At 41.5% G+C, this 24,241-nt stretch overlaps 1 protein-coding gene across 1 annotated transcript in view; it reads right to left on the bottom strand.

Moving 5' to 3' along the window:
* Positions 1 to 10,638: 10,638 nt before the first annotated feature.
* Positions 10,639 to 24,241, bottom strand: part of LOC114034632 (mediator of RNA polymerase II transcription subunit 25-like) — a 47,499-nt gene continuing 33,896 nt past the window's right edge. The window contains 3 exon segments of the mRNA XM_027850360.1: positions 10,639 to 11,239; positions 11,241 to 11,566; positions 11,569 to 12,603. Coding sequence (XP_027706161.1) covers positions 10,639 to 11,239; positions 11,241 to 11,566; positions 11,569 to 12,603 — 1,962 coding nt within the window.

Here is a 24,241-nt window from a genome sequence, read left to right as displayed (position 1 = left end):
TTTGTCAAATTCAGAGAAAAGAGTTTACCAGAAGTACAAAATGCTAGAGGATTGACTTTGAAAAACAAGCTTAGAGAATTTAGAACCTTAGAATTTGAACTCTTACTAGTCCAAATCCCCTCATTTAACAGATGAGGAAACTGAGGTTCAGAAAGATGAGGGCATTTATCCAAGGTCATGTAGGTGGGAAGTGGCAGGGCTAGGATTAGAATTTACTTTTCTGATTCAGGGCAGCTAGATGGCACAGTGGATAGAGTGCCTGGCCTGGCGTCAGGAAGATCAGAGTTCAAATGTGACCTCAGATACTCACTAGCTGTGTGACTCTAGGCAAATCACTTAACCTTGTTTGCCTCAATTTCCTCACCTGAAAATGAGCTGGAGAAGGAAATGGCAAACCCTTCTAGCATTTTTGCCAACAAAACACCAAATGGGATCATAAAAAGTAGGACACGACTGAAACAACTGAACAACAACTTCTGATTCTAGACCCTTCAACTCTTCAGAATAAAGGTGACAATACAACTGTTCCCAATCCCATAAGACAATTACAGTTTTATTCAAAGGGTCACATTTAGCTTAAGACTTTCATTTTATTTTAATTTTCAAATGAAGAGGCTTTAATTATTTTCTATAAAAAAGAGCAAGCCCATACTTTGAAAATTTCTCTCAGCTGAAAACAGTTAGTTTTTTCTCTCTTACTTTCTAAGCACCAAGTACCTTCATTCTTTCCATAAGGTAAAATTTATTGTGGACATTTAATCTCTTTATTATTTTTCTTCTATTAATTAATTAATGTTAGTTTAGTTTAGTTTAGTATAATAAATAAATATATTTATTTTCACTTCCACAAGATTTTGAGTTCCAAATTTTTCTCCCCATCTCATCCCTCCCCTCACCCCAAGACAGCATGCATTCTGAATACCCCTTCCCCTAATCTGCCCTCCCTACTATCTCCCCAACCTTCTCTTATCCCCTTCCCCTTCTATTTTCCTGTAGGGTAGGATAGATTTCTATACCCCATTGCCTATATATCTTATTTCCCAGTTGTGTGTGAAAACAATTTTTAACGTTTGTTTTTAAAACTTTGGGTTCCAAATTTTTTCCCTTCCTCCCTCCCCACCCACCCTCATTGAGAAGGCAAGCAACTGGATACAGTTTATATCTGTGTAGTTGTGCAACACACTTCCATCGTAGCCATGTTGTGAAAAACTAACTATATTTCCCTTCATCCTATCCTGCACCCCATTTATTCTATTCTCTCTTTTGACCTTGTCCTTCCTCAGAAATGTTTGCTTCTGATTACCCCCTCCCCAATCTGCCTTCCTCTCTATCATCACCCTGCTCTCTTATCCCCTTCCCCTCTATTTTCCTATAGGGTAAGATAGATTTCCACACCCAGTTGAGTGTGTATGTTATTCCCTCCTTAAGACAAATCTGATGAGAATAAGATTCACTCATTCCCTCTCACCTTCCCCCATTTCCCCTCCACTGTTCAAGCTTTTTCTTGTCTGTTTTATGTGAGATAATTTACCCCATTCTACCTCTCCCTTTCTCCTCCCAATATAATCTTCTCTCACCCCTTAATTTTATTCTCCAGATATCACCCCTTCATCTTCAACTCACCCTGTGCCATCTATCTATCTATCTATCTATCTATCTATTTATCTATCTATCTATCTGTTTGTCTGTCTATCCATATAATTATTTTCCCTCCAACTACCCTAATACTGACAAAGGTCTCATGAGTTACAAATATCATATTTCCAGCAGGAATGTAAATAGTTCAACCTTAATAAGTCCCTTATGATTTCTCTTTCCTATTTACCTCTTCATGCTTCTCTTGAGTCTTGTATTTGAAAGTCAAATTTTCTATTCAGCTCTGGTCTTTTCATCAAGAATGCTTGAAAGTCCTCTATTTCACCGAATGTCCATTTTCCCCCGGAAGGATTATACTTAGTTTTGCTGGGTGATTCTTGGCTGTAATCCTATCTCCTTTGACCTCCGGAATATCATATTCCAAGCCCTCAGATTCCTTAATGCAGAAGCTGCTAAATCTTGTGTTATTCTGATTGTGTTTCCACAATACTTGAATTGTTTCTTTCTGACTGCTTGCAATATTTTCTTCTTGACCTGGGAACTCTGGAATTCAGCTACAATATTTCTAGGAGTTTTCCTTTGGGGATTTCTTTCAGGAGGTGATTGGTGAATTCTTTCCATTTCTATTTTACCCTCTGGTTCTAGAATATCAGGGCAGTTTTCCTTGATAATTTCTTGAAAGATGATGTCTAGGGCCTTTTTTTGATCATGGCTTTCAGATAGTTCAATAATTTTAAAATTATCTCTCCTGGCTGTATTTTCCAGTTCAGTTGTTTTTCCAATGAGATATTTCACATTGTTTTCTATTTTTTCATTCTTTTGGTTTTGTTTTACAATGTCCTGATTTCTCATAAAGTCACTAGCTTCCATTTGCTCCATTATAATTTTTAAGGGAGTATTTTCTTAGTGAACTTTTGGACTTCCTTTTCCATTTAGCTAATTCTGCTTTTGAAGGCATTCTTCTCCTCATTGGCTTTTTGGACCTCTTTTTCCATTTGTGTTAGTCTATTTGTGTTTGTTTGTTTGTTTGTTTGTTTGTTTGTTTTTTGTTGTTTTTTAGGCAATTGGGGTTAACTGACTTGCCCAGGGTCACACAGCTAGTAAGTGTCAAGTGTTTGGTCTGAGGCCGGATTTGAACTCAGGTCCTCATAACTTCAGGGCTGGTGCTCTATCCACTGTGCCACTTAGCTGCCCCTGTTAGTCTATTTTTAAGGTGTTATTTCCTTTAGTATTTTTTGGGGTCTCCTTTAGCAAGCTGTTGACTAGTTTTTCATGATTTTCTTGCATCACTCTCATTTCTCTTCCCAGTTTTTCCTCTACTTCTCTTACTTGTTTCTCAAAATCCTTTTTGAGCTCTTCCATGGCCTGGGACCAATTCATATTTTCCTTGGAGGTTTTGGATGTAAGATCTTTGACTTAGTTGTCTTCTTCTGGTTGTATGTTTTGATCTTCTTTGTCATCAAAGAAAGATTCTATGGTCTGACTTTTTTTGCAAGGTTTGCTCATGATCCCAGATAATTACTTGAGTTATAAACTCTTTGTTAAGGTAGGGGTCTGCTTCCAGTGTGGAGAATGTACTATTCCAAGCTTTGAGGGTTTTGTGCAGCTGTTTTCAGAGATACTTCTAGGGACCTGTAAATTTTCAGTTCTTTCAAGGTGATATGATCAAGAGTAAGTTGTTTGCTCCTTTCCTGGCCTGTGCTCTTGTCTATGAGTGACCACAAGCACTCTTTTCTGCCTTATAACTGTGAAGGAGATTCTCTCTCCTCTGCCAATACAAGCTCCACCAGGCTAGTGCTCCTCCTCACCCCAGGACTGCCACCCAGAACTATGACCCAGATCTAAGCACAGGTAAAGCAAGAGATTGCTGCCTCAGCTCCAACAGAGAGATCCTTGCAATTCCCCTCTGATCAACCACTCAATTCCCCCTCTGTCTGTGGGCCAAGCTCAGGAAGCAGTCACCACTCCAGGATTGCACCGGGACTGGGGCTGGGACCTAGTTTGTCTCTCATCGAGGTCACAGACCTTTCCTACTGACCTTCTAAGTTGTCTTTGGTGTTTGTGGGTTGGGAACCCTGGAAACCACCACAGCTGCCTGTGATTCAGTCCCCTGAGGCCTGCTCCATGTTTGCTGAGGCCTGGTCTTTGCCTGCACCCCCACGCTGAACTGCGCTCCTCTCCCAACCTGATGTAAAAGACCTTTCCAATCTACCATCCAGGTTGTCTTCGTTTAGAAATTTGTTTCACTCTGTCTTTTTGTGGGTACTGCTGTTCTAGAATTTGTTTAGAGCCATTTTTTATGCATTTGGAGGGGTTTGAGGTAGAGCTCAAGCAAGTTACTGCTTTTCTTCAACCATCTTGGCTCTGCCCCTGTGGGCATTTAATCTCAATTTGAAATAATTAGCCCAAAGAACAAAACCATTCTTTTTGTGAAACATAGGGCCTTTCAGAATCCTACACTTCTCCATGTAATCACAGAATTGGCCAAATATGGGAAAGATGGTAAAAGAGTGGACACTAGGTACTTTCTACCCTGTCTGTGTTGACATGAGTTTAATGGTAACAAGTTTCCACAAATGTGAAAGTAGTGCATGAGTCCATGGGGACTTCTGAATGAAAATCAGGGAAAGAAAAGACCCATTTAGAAAAATCTTTTAAGACAAAATATTGAAATTAGTTCTGGGAAGTTAAAGAGCTAAAAGGCAAGGGAATTATAGAATTGTAATTTATTCTCTTAACGTCCTTCCAAAGAAAAAGCACAGGTTTCCAAAGTAGATGACGCAGGTATCAAAAATGTTTTACAAGTAAGAAATTTTTCTTCTGTTTATTTTAATTTAATTTTATATATAATCTCTTCTTGAAGTAGCCTCCAGCTGCTCAGCACTAATTTGTCTTCTCCTTGTTTTTTCTTTATGTCTAGGTGCCAAAGAGAGATGAAATAGCTGTAGGGTAGTCCCTACCAAGCATTAGTTTAAAAGGTGGGGGGGAGATGTGCTGGAGGCCATGCTTGGTTTATGGCAGATCGTTTTAAAGGGCCGGATTCTATAGTCTCTGGTTCTCTGACTTCCCATGCATTGGCTTCAATGACCTGTAAAGTGACCAGAATTTGAGTTGCAAGCTTTGCTGGAAGGACAATGTGAGTTGTAATGATGATCATCACCAACAATGAAAGGAGATGGAGTGAGGTAGAGTGTGGTGAGCTGTGCTTCTCTTCCCCTCCACTCTCCAACCCATGTGATCTCTGGGTTAGAAGGACCTTGGTATTACTTGACCTTTTGGGGCATCTGTTTCTTCCGAGGGGATAAGGAGGTAGATGAAGAAAAGAAAGTAGGGGATTAGAGATCCACAACATTAGGTTTTGATGCTCACACCATTCCATTTTACTTTCAATTTCTTGGTATTTAATTCCATTTATTTTATGTGATGAATGAGTGAATTCTTTGGGAGTTCCACTGAAAAGGGAAGAGAGACTGAGGACTTTAAGTGGGTGGGGATACAAATCAACTGAAATTATTCTTTTTAGGGGAATTAATTTATACCATTAGATATGAATCTGAAGTTGGGCCCTAGAGAGAGGCTGGGAAGATGGGGAACACCTTCTGTTCAGTTTTCTTGAGTTATTGTAGCTTCAGTTTCATGTTCCACCTTGTGCCTTTCCCCTTTGCTTTACATTTACTCTTCCAGGATGGTCCTCAGTTGGCCCAATCCCCAACCCAGCTGGCCAGGTGGGAGGAACTGTCATGGAGAAATCTTCTCTTTTGCCTTCCCCTCCTAGGTTGCCCAGATTCCAGCCAAGCTGACTTAAGGGACAAGCCAGGGGCTGCCCTTTTCCTTGCCTCCTCCTTGCACTTCCCCCAAGGACTACTACCCAGACCCTAGCCAGGTTAGGCAAGAGGGGGAAAAACCAGAGGTTCAGTCTCTATCCTTCTCTATGTATCAGGCATGTGTTAACCTTTGGCAATACAAAGACAAAAGTGAAACAGTCCCTGCCCTCAGGAGAACTTACAGTCTAATGAAGAGATAACATATATTTAAGGAATTTAAGGCCAGGGTCAAAATCACCTACCCTATTTAACCCTGACACATTTATCAGGTAAGACTGGACCTTGATTAAATCAAACAAATTAAAGTTTTGGATAATAATACTAAATACTACCTTTCAAAGAATTTAGATTAAGTTCAGAAAGTCCTTGGGAGAAATAGAATGAGTATTAACAGGCAGTATTCATAATGACTGAGGAAATTTGGTCTTGCCCTGTGGGTTGTCAATAAAATAGTGAGTCAGTTCAGGCCCAAGAGATTCAACCAACCTCTTGAGAAGGAGTGAAATCAGTTTTTATACTCAGCATCTCAGTTGCCTTTCCTTTCTGATTGGAGGGCTAAAGGATGGAATAGTAAACTCTTCCAGTGCTTTCCTTTATAGAGGGCTCTGAACTTTCAGAACTTTCTAGGTAACTCTCCATTATCCATCACCAGTTCAGTCTGGTTTAGACAACATGCCCCCATCCTGGGCTCCCCCCTCTTCCCTCCCCCATTGTTTTTTCGTTTCCTTTTGTATGTTGTCTTCTCCATTAGATTACAAGCTTCTTGAGGGCAGAGACTGTCTTTCTTTTTCTTAATTGTATCCCCAGTTTAGCACAGTGTCTGACACATGGTAGGCACTCAATAAATGTTTATCTAATTGAATTAAATCAATTGGGAAGGAAGGAGGAACAGAGTCTTGGACTGGGTCAGATCTCCTGCCTCTTCCTTTACTCAATCTTGGCTACAGAGAAGGACCTTGTGGTCATTTGGAGGACCTGAGGATTTGGTGTCCTAGCAATGGCAGCATCTACACTGGGAGCTAAGTACAGACTTGCTAAAGATTAAAGGCTCTACAAAGAGCCTAGGAGAAAAGCTAGACAATACCAAAGAGTAACATCTGGAGAATCACAGAAAAGGACTTTGAGGGAATGTGAGTTACTGTTTTGACACATGCTTTCTAAGTTCTTTATGTCTTTGTGGGACAGTGTGTTTCAGACTTTTGGGGGAGTGTTTTGTATCAATTGTACCCATCATACTACCTTAGTTAATACTCCTTTCTAAATGCTAATTGTATGACTGAATAATTAATAACAATTGATAATCATGGAAAGAAGCTCCCCAGTAGGGATTTGTGAGGTATAGCATTAAAAAAGATACCCACCCCCACCCCTTCAGGACTATCCCTAAAGCCCTGAAGAGAAATGAACCTTATCAGCCCTCTGGGGACCTGACTTGCCAGTGTGAGTGTGAATTGGGATAGTCACCCAAGAGTATATTCTATGAAAGTATAAACTATATGCTTAACAGAAGGTAGTTATGAGAGGGAGCGCGCTAGCTGGTGGAGGGAGAGAGGGTGGGATGAGGACAGCTTTCATGTAGAAGTTAGCATTTGAGATGATTCTTGAAGGAAGCCAGGGATTCCAAGAAACAGAGGTGAGGAAGGAGTTCCTTCCTGCCACGAGAGACACGGTGAATATGCTGAGATGGGAGATAGAGTTCCAGGTATGGGGAATAGGTCAGTATGGCTGGATCACAGAGTGAGGGTAAGGGAGGGGACCAATGTCTAAAAAAGACTGGAAAGGTAGAAAGAAGCAATATTTTGAAAGGCTTTAAGTGCCAAGTGGAGGTATATTTGATGCTTGAAGCAATGGGGAGTGCAGCAGTTGATAAGCAGGGGGATAACATGATTTCTCTCCTCAGCTCTGTCTTCCTTTAAGAATCAGCTTAAATTCTGCCTATTTCAGGAGGCCTTTTCCAGTTTCCCCTCCTACCACCCTAGCTGCTTGTCTTTCTCCTCTGAGATTAATTTCTATCTACTCTGGGCACATTGTGTGTGTGTGTATGTGTACACACATTATACGTACCTAATTATTTATATGTTATCTCCCTAATTAGACTGTAAACTCCTTGAGGGCAGGTACTGTTTTTTCTTTAGGGTAATTACTTTCATAGCTGTGTGAAGGACAGTTTGGAGAGAGGAGAGGATTGAAGTGGAGCAGGTAGGTCATAGAATCTTAGATTTAGAGCTGGAAGGGACCTTAGAGATCATCAGACCCAATCCTGTCATTCTACAGATGAAGAAATTGAGTCGAAGACAACTTAAATGATATGTTCAAGGTTACACAGCTAGTAAAAGAGTCTGAAGCAGAATTTTAACTCAGGTTTTCCTGACTCCTCGTTCAGTCCAGCACTCTATCCACTATTCTATGCCGAGTCTAAATATTGCTTATTGTAATAGTCCAAGTGAGATGTGATGAGGGACTGAATAACTGGGGTAGCTTTGTGAGTAGGGAGAAAGAGACCTGTGTAGGCCCTTGTGGAGACAGAAATAGCAAGACTTGGGAAATGATTAAGAATGTCAAGTGAATAAGAGTGAGTTTAAGATAACACCAGTATTTTTAACCTGGATGATGTGGAGGTTGGTGCTATCCCCAATAGTAATAGGGAAGTTAAGAAGAAAACCTATCAATACAGCTTTAATATAGCAATATCATCTGGTAGCAAAATCTGCATTCTGTACCCATAGATAAGGAAATACACTATAGAATAAGGAAATATGATTCATTGTCTGTTCTCCTTGACGAAGATTAGGCATTATTATTAATCAGAGTTCAGCTGCCTTTTAGTGTTATTTTTGCTTATGCTATTATACAGTTTACATATTTTAAAGGTTGAAAAAATTACTTTTTAAATAGCATCTTATTTTTTCCAATTACATGTAAAGATAATTTTTAACATTCATTTTTTATAAAATTTTGAGTTCTAAATTTTCTCCTTCTGTCCCTTCTCCCCCAAAAAGCAATTTGATATAGATTATATATGCACAATGTTGTAAAACCTATTTCCATACTGTGAAAGAAGAAATAGTTTGCAAAACAATTACAGTTTGCAAAATGAAAAATAAAGAAAGTGAAAACAGTATGCTTTGGTTTGCATTCAGACTCCATCAGTTCTTCCTCTGGATGTAGATAGCATTTTCCATTGTGAGTTTTTTAGAATTGTCTTGGATCATTGTATTGCTGGGAAGAGCTAAGTTGATCATAATTGATCACTGCAAAATGTTGCTATTACTGTGTACAATGTTCTCCTAGTTCTGTTCACTTCACTTTGCATCAGTTCATGTAAGTCTTTCCAGGTTTTTCTGAAATTTGCCTGCTCATCATTTCTTATAGCACAATAGTATTCCATTACATTCATATGCCATAATTTTTTCAGCTATTCCCCAATTGATGAACATCCCTTCCATTTCCAATTCTTTGCCACCACAAAAGAGCTGCTACAAATATTTTTGTATATGTAGGTCTTTTTCCATTTTTTATTATCTCTTTAGGGTATGCACAGTGTGATTGCCCTCTGGGTGTAGTTCCAAGTTGCTCTCCAGAATGGTTCATATTAGTTCATGAATATATATTCATATGATTATATATATTAGGTATGAACCTAATATCAAATATTAGGAAAACAATTATCATAAATTATATGTATGAAAACATAGAAATTATAATTATTTCAATAGATATAGAATGGGTCTTTTATAATATGTAAAATTCATTTATATTAAGAACTGTGAAATTATGAAAAATAGGAATTGGGAGGATTTTTTTCTTAACATTATGAAAATATATTTATTTAGAATACAAAGAATTAACATTATATGTAATGAAATTTGGGCTGTCAGGCTGCAAATTAGAGGTTCCTTTCATCCTACAATAGCAGGCCTTTCTTTCATGGCAAAGCTGTATGCTGGCTAATGAGGGACTGTGCTCCCTATCCCATGCCCAGCTATAACCTCTGCTTTCACATCTAGATTCTTCTCCCCCATGTGCTTATAAAGAGTAGCTGTATGTTACTGGGACTTGTATGTTAAATCCCCAGGTAGGTCATAGAATGCCAGAGCTGAAAGGGACCTTAGAGACAATATAGTATAATGCATCATTATTTTTCAAATAATTTGCTATTAAACCACATCTCCTCCACCCATTGATATTTCTTTTTCAAAAACTGGCCAAATGATGGTTGTAGATCTATTTCCCAAAAGCAGTATTTTGTCCCATTGGCCCAGTACAAAGCCAACAAATGATTGTATATCTATTTCCCCAAAGAGGTAGTTTGTCACATTGACCCAGTACAAGGCCAGAAGATGAGTGAGTCTGTCTCTGTTTTAGTTTAAGAGAAAGAACATTATTAGCCTGTCAGTGTTTAAAAGAGTGCAGAATGATCTCCTTTTGTAAATATATAGAAAACAGAAAGAAAATCTTTTTCTAACCTTATTTCTTTTCTTTAAAAAAATATTTTTGATTGTTCAGTCATTTTTAGTCCTGTCCAACTCTTCATGACTCCATTTGGGGTTTTCTTGACAAGAATACTGGAGTGGTTTGCCTTTTCTTTCTCCAACTCATTTTACAATGAGGAAACTGAGGCAAACAGGGTTAAGTGACTTGCCCAGGGTTAGACTGGATTTGAAATCAGGTCTTCCTGACTCCAGGTCTGGTGCTTCATCCACTGTGCCCCACCTAGCTGCCTTGGCTTTTTTTTTTGCTTTTGCACTGAATCATTATGTCATGACTAACAGAGAGTGAGTCTTGGAGTTAGGAAGATTTAGGTTCAAGTCTTTCCTCTAACCAGGAATGTGCTGGTAAATATTCCACAAGTAGCTCTCTGATAAAGAAAATGTCCACATGTCATAATTCCAAGTTTAATCTCCATTATGAACATTTTCTCCATCACTTTACTAATTCTATATAGTCAAGATAACAATAAATTAAGCCCTGATTTGTGGGGTTTACCAATTTTTTTTAAGCACAGAGACTTTTTTATTCTTTATTTTTTTCAGTTTCGAATTTTCTCCCTACCCAATGAGAAGGCAGGAAAAACAAAACCTATTACAAATGTTTATACTTGTGCAAAACACATTTAAGCAAATAAATTTTTTTGTGGGGGGAATGAGGAAGCTTTATTAGGTTGGGGGCCCATCTCAGATGAGGTCCATTAGAATGTCCTCCTCCATGACACTGGGGGCTACAGACCAGGCTGGGGCACTGGACCCCTGGGCCCTCCACTCAAAAGCATCTGACCTGGCAGAGGGGCCCGTGGGGGGAAGCTGTCCAGGCCAAGGCTGAGCAGGTGGGGGGTGCAGCAAAGTTGGGCCCAAGGGTGGCTGGCCCAAGCCCTGGTGTGGGGGAGGCAACAGGCTTGGGCTCCTGGAGGCTGCAGGTGGTGGAGGGAGACCTGGGGTGGCGGACCCCCAGCCTGGGGCTGCTTGTGGTTGATGATGACCTGGCAGATGCCATTGACGAAGCCGCTCTGGTCCTTGGGGATCAGCTCCATGAAGATCTTCTTCTTGGAGGAGTAGAGGAGCATGAGGACACACACCTCACATGATGCAGTGTGGTGGGAGTGGACGCAGCCAGCAAAGCCATTGCCCATGATATGGTAACGGCCTTTGAGAGATTCCAGATCCTTGTTGGTAAAATGAAACTGGACCATTCTGGAGTTCCTGAAGAGGGGACCCAATGTGGTCAGCAGCTGCTGTGGGATAAGCTGCATGATCAGCTTCTGGGGCCACTGTTCAGTCTTCAGGTTCTCTCCCTTGTTCACATAGACCTGGCAGGGCAGCGACCATCAGCTTCGTGTTGGCACCCACTGAGGCTGGTTTGGGCTTCTCCTGCCACTCAAGGACACCACTCCATGCCAGGACTTTGTTAGTGACTGACTGCTGCCCAGCCCCGAGTGCGGGGCCTCCCAACTGATCAGGGCTTGTGTCACTCACCCCCGCTGCAGCCACGGGGCCAGCCATGGGGGGCCCTCCAGGCTGGGAAGGAGGGGCCAGCCCAGGCCCGGGGGCGACTGCTGCCACCAGGCTGGGCTGGGAGGCAGGAAGCAGCTTGGGAGCCCCAGGGGGCCCAGGAGGAAGCGGCGGGCCTGGGGCCTGGCTGAACGGGGGCGGGGCACCTTTCCTGGGGCCACTGCCTGCAGAGGGTTGATGGGCGAGAAGTGTGGGCCCAGTCCTGCCTTCTGGTTCTTGGCAGCATCCACCGCATTCTGAGGAGCCACCTGGGTGGCACTGAGGTTACTGGACACCTGGTAAGGCTGGGAGACGTAGGGGGGGGCAGGGGCTGGGGGGGGCGCTGCCGACAGGGAGGTCCCAGGGGGTGGTGCCAGAGGCAGTGGCACGGGCTGCTTGGGCTGGAGGGGGCCTGGGTCAGAACCTCCACCGACAGGCCGCACGAGGCCTCGCACCAGCACCATGTGCCGCGGGTCCTGGCTCACGTCTGCCGGCTGCGTCTCCAGCTTCGCAAGGGGAGCCGCCTTCTCAAACAAGAGCCGCAGGGCTGGCAGCTTCCTCGGGGACACGATGGAGAAGTGGATGCCTCGCTCCCTGATCTTCTGCACAAGGCTCTCGGTGGGGTAGCTAGAGTACGTGGAGCTCTCCACGGCCCACAGCAGGTACCGGGGCGAGTTGCAGATGAGAAGGCAGACCTGGTGCGTCTGGCCGATCTGTTTCCGCATCTTCTTGAAGTCATCGAAGAGCTGCAGGGCCGTGCTCAGCCCCTCTGCGATGAGGCTGCAGCTCTCGCCGCCCCCACCCATGAACTGGATGCTGTCCAGCCACGTGACAAACTGATAAGCGCTGCTGGTGGGCGCGTGGCACTGGATGTAGGACTCAGGAGCGCAGCCCACGGTGTTGAACACCACCAGGCTGTACTGGGTGCCCCCGTAGTCTCCTCCAAAGTCGGTCTCGGCTGGGGGGCCCCCATCGAAGTACTTGATGGCCGGCAGCAGGTAGTGCTTCCACAGCCCCTCGAAGTAGGGTCCCAGGTTGGCCATGCCCTCGATGACGAAGACCACGTCGGCCACCAGACCGCCCTCGGTCCGGGGCACCATACCGAGCCCCGCTTGGCTGCCTCCGCTCCCGTTGCCTCGGTCCCCTCCCGCGGTAGCCGTGGCCTCCCTCACCGCATCCTCGTGGAGGCGACGCCACTCCTTAAGTAAATAATTATTAAAAAAAAAAAAGAAACTAAATATGTCACCATGATGCGGTTTAGGAGTTCAGGAGTGCTGGAATCCCAAAATCACAACACTCGGGTCCTGCCCAAAAGAATTCGACCCAAGCCTTCTTTCAGCTAAAGACAAGGTTTATTAGAACATCCATCATATTGGGCAGACTCTTAAAGAGTCTGAACATGAGTAAGCAGTGGCAAGATTTTAAGAATCTGAGCCTGTGGCTAGATTATAAGACTCTGAACCATGGTTGGATTTTAAGAATTTAAGCAGTCGCTAGATTTTAAGAATCTGAGCATCTAAATGGAGGCAAGATGGACCTTATATATAGAAAGACTATGGGAGGGATTTAGGAGTGGCCAAGTAGTCTAGGAGGTAATAGAATTCCAGGGACCTGGATCACAGGCAGCCAAGGGAGAATGGAGAAATGGCCTGGGGCCATAGGGAGGTCCACAATGAAAGTCCAGTTGATGAGATTATAGCCTCAGGGGAATGCCAGATTTGACCATGTGGGAAAGTCTGGGGTTTTTCCTTTCTGGGGCCCAGATCTCAACCCCATCATTCCCCCTCAAACAAATGGGACCCAAATTCTTTTGGAGTAAGGAATGAAGGTCTCAGCTTCAGAAACTGCTTCTTGCTGGCAAGGGGCATAGAGCTGTCCCTGCCTCAAGGGGGACCCAAACAGGAAGTTGACTGGAGCTAAGCACAGGCTGCATCCAGGGCATGATGTGGGGACATTGACTGGTACTCGCCGTTTGCTACCAACTGTAGATGAATGGCTCATAGTCTGGAAGACATAAATCCCACAGAAAAAACTGCAGGGCCCAGATATAAAGCAGGGACTAGATTTAAGGCCCAACTTTGAGAGGATAAAACATCCTTAGCTCTGTTTGGATTCAGATTTCCAGCCATGCAGTATCAAATCCACCTCATAGCCAGACTCAGGAATAGCCAGGTGTATAACATTCCCTTTCAAAGGAACATAATGGGGGAACTGAGCCAGGAGGATCCCATCTTAGACTGAGGCTAAAATTGTCCTCTCAGCTTTTCCTGATGCTGACTACCCACCAGTATCACCTTTTCTGAGTAACTTGTGGCATTTCTCTCAGACGGTGGATTACTGAATATCGATGGATTATGACCCATCAGACAACTCAATATAAAATCCAATGAGCTTTTACCTCCAACAGCAAGTTTTACTAATCACACCTTAGGAAAAACTTTTCCAGGATTCACATCTCAAATGTAAATTTGTCCTGGTGTAAAAAGCCAATCATTAGAAATTTCTATACATTTGCAAAATTCTCAGCAAGCCATACATAACCCAAACAAACTTTTTGGCTAGTTTACACATTAAAACAATAACCCACAATAGCTAAATTATGTTAGCGGTAACCAAATTATGAAAAGTTGCTTGACATAACTGATACAGAAAGTTCACCAATCTGAAACTCGAAACAAACCCATTACCAATAGGGTAACTTCAGTTTTGTTAAATGCGCTTCCACATTACTTTACACAGAGAATCAACATCTCATCATTAACAGTTAAAACTACAAATTTAAAGGAGTGTGCTTACCCAAGTTTAGAGGCCAGCTTCTTTACCTTGAGCAGGATGTGCTGAACCTGGGTGATGTTTCCAGGCAAAGGCTGCCCCAGGGCCAAAGGCCATTGCCTGTGGGGCCCATGCTGTAGCTGCTGCCCCTCCCATCTCCTTCCTTTCCCAGGTGGGGGAGGGTGAAATCAAAAGTGAAGGGTAAAGGGTGAAAACTCTCTTCTCCTATGAGAGGGGTTAACAGATACCCTCTTGACTCAAGCAAAGGGAGTGGGAGAAAAGAGTGACCACGGTGGTAAGGAGGAGTTCTAAACTCCTTAATGATCAATCACAAAACCTCCAGAATCTGCCAAGATGTTTTTAGCTGTTCTAACTTTCCCCCGTAACCTCCATGAAAGAGGATTCAGAGGTGTAGAGGGAAGGGAGTAAGTAAGCCTCAGGAAACCAAAAAGTGACTGCAGTTTTCCACAATTCCCTAGTGCTGAGGGAATTAACAGAATTGATCATACACTTCCAGATAGGGTGTCCATCCTTGTCCTCTATGCTGCAGAAGAAGTACCCAGGTCCATGGCCTTGAACCGACCCAGTGGTCCGAGAGCCTGAAAGTGTCAGGCCGAGTTTGAGATAGCTTTGTAACTGTCTACCAAAAAAGTACCTCCAGGCCTTGGTGCTTGGAGAGCAACCCAACTGCAGCACAAGAAAGGGAGGGAGAAGAGGCTTACATAGTCTTGGCTGGAGAAGAACTTGGGGTTAGGCAGTTTCCCCGTATGGGCCACAAAATTATGCAGTTCAGGGGTTTAGGGGTCCTGGGACCCCAAAATCACAAAACGCAAGTCCTGCCCGAAAGAATTCGACCCAAGTCTTCTTTCAGCCAAAGACAAGGTTTATTAGAACCTCCATCATATTGGTCAGACTCTTAAGGAGTCTGAACATAAGCTATTGGCTAGATTTTAAGAATCTGACCAGTGGCTAGATTATAAGAATCCCAGCAGTGGCTAGATTTTAAGAATCTGAGCATTGGCTAGATTTTAAGAATCTGAGCATTGGCTAGATTTTAAGAATCTCAGCAGTGGCTAGATTTTAAGAATTTGAGCATCTTAATGGAGACAAGGTAGACCTTATATACAGAAAGACTGTGGGAGGGACCTAGGAGTGGCCAGTAAACTGGGGTGAACAGAACTCTTGGGACCTGGACCACATGGCCAAGGGAGAATGGAGCCTAGCTAGGATTAAGGGTGGGAAATGGCCAGGTGCCATAGGGAGGTAAGACGATGGAGGGGAGACGGGGTGTAGCCACAATGAAAGGCCAGTTGATGGGAGTATAGCCTCAGGTGAAGGCCAGAGATTTGGTCATGTGGGAAAGTCCAGGGTTTTTCCTTTCTGGGGTCTAGATCCCATCCTCATCAGCTAGATTTTAAGAATCTGAGCCGTGGCTAGATTATAAGAATCTAAGCAGTTGCTAGATTATAAGAATCCCAGCAGTGGCTAGATTTTAAGAATCTGAGCTTGGGTTTACCAATTTTCAAAGTACAGATGGTCATATTGAAAATTTAACAATCAACTTGAAAGTCCTTAAGCTAGTTCAAGGCCACCCCTGCCTCTGTGTGACCCTAGAGTAAAATCCTTTTACTTCTCAGTAAAACTCTTTAAGACTACAAGTTGCAGAGAAAGTGCTAACCTGATTTGGTGGAGGGTGTTTCTTCTTGCAGGAGGTCCCTATGCCAAAGAAATCACAGGTTTATTTTCTATTCTCCTTTGCTTTTACAGCACAGTAATTTATACCTTTTATCACCTTTCCTACCTTGAAACCAAAACCTCCCTAGTTAAAGAGAAAAACAAGTAGAAACAACCAATACAAGTGATGCCTGATGATTTTGCTCCTATAGTCAGTCCTCTTCTGCTCTCCTAAGAAAAGGGGAATATGTTTTATGTCCTGTGCTCCAGGATCATTATTAGTTTTTTACTTAATCGGAAGTTAGCTTTCTTTTTGTGATCTTTCAATCTACTGTTTCTTTAACCTGAAGGCATAACTTTGTGTTTGTCTCTACTGCATTTCATCCTATTGGTTTCAGCTTTTACTTTTAGCCTGTCAAGATCTTTTTAAAAACTGATTCTGTCATCCTGGTTCTCCCTTCCAGCCTTGACTCATCTGCAAATTGGATGAGGATCCTTTCTTTGTCTTCATTCAAGCCTTGATTAAAAACATTGACCAGGACAGGGCCAAGGACAGAGTCACCAGAGACCTCCCTCCATAGCAGTTGGCTTGAACAGAAGTTATGGTTGGAATAGGTCTTGGAACTTGATGTCACTTTTGTGCAGTTACTTAACTAGGGATAATTACACTCAATACAACATCGTAGAATCTGAGAGCAGCTGCCAGAAATTCGGGGAAGGAGGGTAGGGTTCATGGATGAGTGGCTCCCTGAGTGCCTCTGCTGGCTTGGGACCGGGCTTCTCAGTTACCTGATGAAGTTTAGTAGGATTAGGGTTACTCCATAGTATTGAGCCTACATCCAATTAAGTCCCACTATATGAACGACCTTGTATGTATTCTGTTCTTGGTTACTTATTCATGTTATCTATTCTATTCTTCTTCTTTTTTTTTTTTTACTAAAGTTACTTGATCAAATTCAGAAGAATAAAAACTACCACAGGTTCTTGCTTATTCTGATATGTTCAAGCTGTATGTTCAGAAGAAATAATAAAAATAAGTTCTATTCAAATGCTTCTTTAAGACTTATCATAACACCATGCCTGTGAGGTAAGGTAGTTTTGGGCAACCCAACCAATAATAATAGTGTATTAGTATATTAGGGGATTGGGGCAGTGAATAGAGTGCTGGACCTGGAGTCAGGAAGACGTATCTTCCTGGGTTCAAACGTAGCCTCAGATACTTAATAGCTGTGTGACCCTGGGCAAGTCACTTAACCCTGTTTGCTTCAGTTTCCTCATCTGTAAAATGCACTGGAGTAAGAAATGGCAAGCCACTCCAGTATCTTTGGCAACAAAACCCCAAATGGAGTCGTAGCTGGACATGACTGAAACAACCAAATAAATTAGGGAGTTAATCAAAGAAACTCTCCTTCTATCCACTGAGTCCTCAAGTATGATTGATGAAAATAAGGGTGCTGAACTTTGTGCAACCCATTTGTATATGAAAGCTTCATACAATGAGGCTGAGGATTAGAAAAGATAATAAATTTCCCCTTATACATGGATTGTTCTGGTGCCTTTTCTCCAGTCATTTATACCACCAAATGGAACAGACTGAGAATTTTAATGAAGGGTAATTAAACCTGGTGAGTTAATCAGGAAGAAAGCACAGACTATGGGAGAAGAATTCAAGACCTACTTGCACCTCTCACAGAGGGAATAGGAGAGTTTTTTCCCTCTTATCCCTCTCCCCACCACTCTTCAGTGTAATGGAATCTTGCATCAGAAGCTTATGGCCATAAGAAACATATTTTCATGATGCCCAAGAGAGAAATTCAAAGACATTCCATCTAGAACCCCAACCTTCTGGGTCCAGGTGAATCAAAATGGGAGAAAATTTAGTGTCTGGAGCTGGAATTCTGCTCCTTGTCAGATGGTTGGCCTAAGAGCCAAGACTCCAGGGGCTTAGAACTGGGCAGGCTGGTCCTAGAATAGAGACTCTGGTTCTTTCAGAGAGTCTAGCAATGCCTTAGGCAAGGATATTAGCTGGGTCAGAGACTGGGGGTGGTAAAGACCATGGCCACATGAGGAGTACTGAAAGCAAAGAGCAGGCCTGGACAGCAATATCCAGGAGACTATAGAGCAGCACACTTGTTTCTGGCTAAATTTCCTTTTCTGATCATATATTTCCTATGTCATTGGCCTTTGTGCTACTTTTGCATAAGTCTCCATTGGAAATATAAGGTAACCTGATTATATCCACCCCCATACTCTTTGGGTTATCCACCACTTGGATTCTTCAGAGATTGTAATTTATGAGAAACCACAACAATAAACCATCACAGGGAGAATATTGGTGTTAAGAAAATGAGTATTTGAGCCAAGGAGAAGCTTAGGATTATTAAAAGCACTCACTATTTCCTCAATGCAATGCACCTTGCTCTCTTCATACTGTTTCATTTCTATCGTTGTTCTATTATTGTCCATCTATAGGGCCTCTCCTAGACAGGAAGATTTAAATTTTAAAAATGTAACAAAAATTTTTGAAAAAAAATCCACAATTTTCACCTGAAATTCTAGTGAAATAAAAATTAAACATCATCTATGTTAATTTACTAACTAAATGAACTATTCCCCAACTATTAGTGCCTCTCCTAACAAAACTACCTTATATTTATCTTGTGTAAGTTTTATATATACTTATAGGTATACATTTTATCCCTTCTTCCCCAATAGAATATAAACTTTTTAAAGGCAAAACCTGTTGTACTTCTATTATATCCCCTGTGCCTAGCACAGTACCTGTCAGGAATATAGTAGGTGCCTAATAAATATTTGCTGATTGATTGCTTGATCCATCTAAATGAATGTTATAGTCTGGACAATAGGCATTTACTTCCTTTTTCCCTCTTCTATATGAACTGTTAGGCCAATATCTTCCTCACTGAGGAAGCCCTGTAAGGTTATGGGGTGTCATTCAATCAGTACAATGTCAACTGTGCATCTGGAGAACCTTACCATTTATAGGGAAACTCTCTTCCATTTAGACACTAGGCAGGGCATTCTCTATGACTCCCAGAAACATCATTGATGAGGATGCTTCTCCCTGTCTTTTCCACTCCTTGATTGCTTGATTTTATTGACCAGAGAGTAATTAAACCCAATTACCTTTGGTTTCATTTATCAAGATATTTTTTGTATGATATTACCAGATTTCACCAAAGACTCCTCTTTGGAGAAGAGCCTGTTTTAAAGATATGGTTCTCTCCCCTAGGTAAAATGCTTTTTTGTGGGGTACACAAATAACATACTATGGAACGATGAATTTGCTGCAGCCTTCAGTCAGTTGTATGACTGTGAAAATATGGTGTCCTATAAAATCATTTGTTGTTGTTGTTTGTCCTTCATTCTCAAAGAGGACCATGACATCAGGAAGGTGATACCATGACTTGGCAAGCGAATTGGATTTAAGTGAGGGAGGGCTGTGTAAAGTTACGAGCCTCACTTTCTTCTCCAGAGCCATCTAGGTCAAGTGGCAAGATAAAGATCTGGGTGACTAGAGATGGCCCTTGGTAAATAAGGAATATAGACTTTAATTGGGGTAAGTAAGTGACTATATCCTTTATAAGCACATGATTGTTTGCCAAAGGACAAGGTTTGTTTTTGCTTTTTAATCAAAGACAAAATCATTTGTGAAATTCTGCTTTCTCACATTTCCATCAATAATGCCCTTAATATGTCCCTGTATTTTCTCATGAAGTATTTTCCAACTAAATGGGTCAGAAGTTACTGATATCTTCTTCATTAACATTTTTTGAATATTTATATTGTCCATTATTTTTTCCATTCTTTTGATATTTTCCTTTCCTTATATTATCTTCTCTAATGTACTACTGGCAGAGCTGTGAACTGGTCCAGCCATTCTGGAAAGGGTGCTGTGCTTACCCTTTGACTCAGTGTTACTATTACTAGGTCTATACTCAAAAGAGATCAAAGAAAGAGGAAAATCACCTGTATGTACAAAAATATTTTAGCAGCTCCTCTTGTGGCATCAAAGAACTGGAAATTGAGATGGTATCCATCAATTGGTGGATGTCTCAAAAAGATATGATATATGAATATGATGGAATATTGTGCTGTAGCAAATGACTTCAGAGAAACCTAGGAAGATCTGTATGAGCTTATGCAAAGTGAAGTGAGCAGAACCAGTAGAAAAATGTATACAATAACAACAATATTTTAAAGACAAAGAACTTTGAAAGACTTGGGAACTCTGATCTACACAATGACCAGCCACAATTCCAGAGGACCATGGTGAAGGTTTCCTACCTCCTGATAGGGAGGTGAAAGACTCAGAGTGCTGATAGAGGTTATTTTAATTTTTCTTTTTGGTGGGGGTGGGTGGGTGTATGACTAATGTGGCTATTTGTTTTTCTTGACTATAAAGTTGTGCCTTGTTTTGTTTTTCTTGCTTTTTCAGTGGGAGTGGAAGAGTAAGAGGGAGAGAATTCAGTGCTGAAAATAAAATAAAAAAATGAATTTTAAAAAAGATTACATTATAGAATGCATGTAAGATCGTGTGGTCTACAGCATGCATTTATTCTCTGTGTACTTTGTCTAGTCTAGCCAGCCTTCCCAACTTTGTATTCTTTTTTTTCTTTTTGATGAGGCAATTGGGGTTAAGCGACTTGTCCAGGGTCACGCCGTTAATAAGTGTCAAGTGTCTGAGGCTGGATTTGAACTCAGGTCTTCCTGACTCCAGGGCCAGTACTCTATCCATTGCACCACCTAGCGGCTCCCCAACTTTGTATTCTTAAAAATTATTTCCTCCATAGACCATATAGAGGAGGGTCATTTGATTGGCAAAGGACATCAAATTCATGCCATACGAATTCATGCCATATGAGCTCCCCGATAAGCTCTCTGAACTGCTTCACCTCTCCACTGCTTCCTTGTCTACCTCAGTGTGATTCTACCCTGAGGTCTGCCCTTCTAATTGGTGAGTCCTTTAACTGGGATTAATATTTCATATGGGGCCCCATCCATGCTGCTATCTTTATTCTTAGCTCAATTCCTTCTCCGAGGTGCTCTACCTCCCTTCTGACTGCCTTGTCCCCATACTCTTAAACCACACCTGCCCTTCTCCTCTCCCCTCGCCCCCATTTCCAGTTCTCTTTTACATTACAGGAAGTTCCTTGAAAGTAAGGACTATCTTGTTTTCTTATATTTATATTTCCAGTGTATCTGCACACAATAAGCACTTAATAAATGTTCTCTTTCTCCCTCTCTCTCTCTCTCACACACATACAAACACACACACATCATAAATACAGGAAACAGGACCAGATTTGGCAGCCAAGAGCTGCCATATAATCTGAACATAGGATTCCCATTGACCAGATCTCCTATCACAGACCTAAGATGTTTTCCTATTTTCCCCCACTTTCAAACTCTTAGTAACTCATGTTTGTTGTCTCTATTTTCTCATCTCTCAGTCCCTATTCATAGGGATAAGGATGAGATCTATGATTTCATAGTTACCTAGATAGCATAGTGAGTACAGTGCAGGACATGGGAGCTAGGAAGAAACCTGGCACTGGGGAAAGAATGGAGATAAAGGCACTTTTGTGCATGCTTAGTTGAAGTAAGATGATGTAACTTGTGACAAGTGAAAATCCTGAGAGATAGAGTTTCTGGGTAATTAATTGATTTATTAATTTGGCCAGCTAATAATCAATAAATTGGTATCATTGGTCTCTCTCAACAACCAAAGACCCAACCATGGAGATCACTGAATGCTTAAATACCTTTGGAAAAGGGGGTGCTCCTGATAGGTAAAAATCAACATTGATTGGTGAACAATTAATGAGGGAGTAGACATATTAATGAGGAGGTAGGCTAAAAGTCTTCAGCTCTTCCTGCTGAGAACATGGCTTGATTATGAGACTCAGGCTCCTTCAGCAATCTGGATAAAGAAATCCATCTCTACCCAGGCAACTCTGGTTGGTTTTCTTCTTCATGAGCTGGGTTACCTTAGACTCCAATGGAGGAGTACAAGGGCATAGACTTGATGCTTTGGGGCTGGAATTCACCTAGATTAGATTCAGTTTACACTAGAAACAAAAGTAAGGTCTCCTAGTTGGGTGGGGTCCTGCCCAAAATCATGGAGGTATTAATACTTCCAGGATTAGGCCAATCTCATCTATCGGCCTTATCCTTCAGATACTGGCTGAATGACTTAAAGGGACTGGTCCCTGAATGAGGAAATAGAAGAAAACTTAATCCTAATTTAATAATTAGTTGTTACTATAATAGAAAAATAATCACTTCTCTCCTAACTCAAACTTTTTGTACCACCTGGTGGTTAGGACATATGTAACACGTTGGAGCAATTGCTTGACATCCTGAGAGGAGAAACATGGGTGTAACAAGTATATGTTTCACTTATAGAATATCAGATAGTAGAAGTAACATTGACCTGAGATTTAGATGATCTGGACTTTCATAGTTCTCTGACTGTCAATAATTAGCTGCATGGCTTTGGATGAGTTAACTAAGTTGTGGCATTAGATGAATCACCTAGTCTTCCTTTAAAGGGAATTGTGGTATGGTAAAGATAGTTCAGTCATTTTGGGTGGTGTTAGGGAAGGTGTTTCTGATATCATTTCCAGCTGTAGGTTTCAGAGCCTAGTCAGGGGTAGAATAGCACTCTGATTTAGAAAAGTTTGTTTACACATAGAGAGGCAGCATCATGTCAGGGATGGATATCTGGCCTTAGATTCAGAAAGACATGGGTTCAAATCCTTCTCTTACACATACTGGTTATGTGATCCTTGGGAAGTGGTTTAATCCCTATGTGACCTAGGTAACCCTTTAAGACTATAAGTTGCAGAACAAGTACTGATCTGAACTGGTATAGAGAATTTCCACTCTAAGAGTTCTCCATCCTATTGAAATTAAAGTATAGTCCAAAAAATTAGTGTGCATAAGCAATGAATATGATAAGGATAAAATAATTCTCACTTTGTATATATTTGTTTGCATTGTCTCCCCCCATTAGATTGTAAGCTCCTTGAGACAGAGATTTCTTTTGCCTCTTTTTGTATCCCCAGAGCTTAGCACAATGTCTGGTTCGTAGTGGATGCTAAATAAATGTTTATTGATTGATTGATGATTCTGATATAATCACTATTAAATCAAATTATTTAAGGTGTTATAGAAGGGAGGTAGATGGCACCGTGGATAGAGTGCCAGGCCTGGAATCAGGAAGACCTGGGTTGAAATCCAGCCTCAGATATTTACTAACTGTGTGACCCTGGGCAAGTCTCTTAATCCTGTTTGCCTCAGTTTCCTCATCTGTAAAATGAGCTGAAGAAAGAAATAGCAAATCTCCCCAGTATCCTTGCCACAAAAAAAAACCCTCAAAGTGGTCACAGTCAGATGCAACTGAAATGACTGAACAACAAATATAAGGGAATGTAGGTTAATTTGAATTATAGTATATACTTGCATATTTCATATTCTCTGGTACATCATTCAATTAAGAATTCATACAGTTCTGGCTTAAAAATCAGTCTACGTTAGTAAGGTTTTACTGCAGGGATAGAACCTAGACCTATTATTTCATTGACATAGGGAACTCCCAGTTGAGGAAGCTCTTTCTACCAATGCAATCTGGTACCCTCTCTGCCACTGATGGTCTTAGAGAGCTGAGAAGTGAAATGATTTACCCAGAGTCACAGAACCAGTATGTGTCAGAGGCAGGACTCGAACCCATGTCTTTGTGGCTCTGAGGGCAGCTTTCTATCAATTATGCCATACTGCCTATGGTAAAGCACATGGATATAGAAACACATATATCTATATATATTTACACACTAAAATTGTATTTTGATAAGTTAAGTGACTGTTCTGAGCCCCAAGTTATCTTGTCTGTGGAATAACACTTCGTGAAAATGGCATTCTTGGGAATGTGTTTTGAGAGCTATAGATGACCAGAGGATCATTGTTGCTTTAAAAAAAAAAAAATCGATGTCTTCTGTCTATCAGAATTGGAAGGGAAGCATATGGTAGGGATTCAATAAATACTTTTCTAATTGAATTGATGAAAGAAAATATAGATTTTTAAAAAATACTCCTATAGATAAATAACTGACACTATTTAGGAGACAGGCATAACTTGAGAGAGCCATAATTATAGGTGAAGAAGTGGTCTAGGATGGTAGATTTTCCTTTTCTCTAGAGGATCAAATGTATTATTAACTTTTCCTCGCTCTGGTATTTTTCCTCTCTCTCCATTCAACCTCATTATTTTTATGCAAAGAGAACCACTCTCCTCTTCTTACAGAATTCTCCCCTGAATTTGTTTTCCTGGTTGTTTTCTTCGAAACTAAAAATAACAGCATATTGTTC

This window comes from Vombatus ursinus, unplaced genomic scaffold (genome assembly GCF_900497805.2).
Source record: "Vombatus ursinus unplaced genomic scaffold, bare-nosed wombat genome assembly UNPS02009062.1, whole genome shotgun sequence".
Classification (NCBI taxonomy): Eukaryota; Metazoa; Chordata; class Mammalia; order Diprotodontia; family Vombatidae; genus Vombatus; species Vombatus ursinus.
This window is presented reverse-complemented; position numbering and strand designations above follow the sequence as displayed.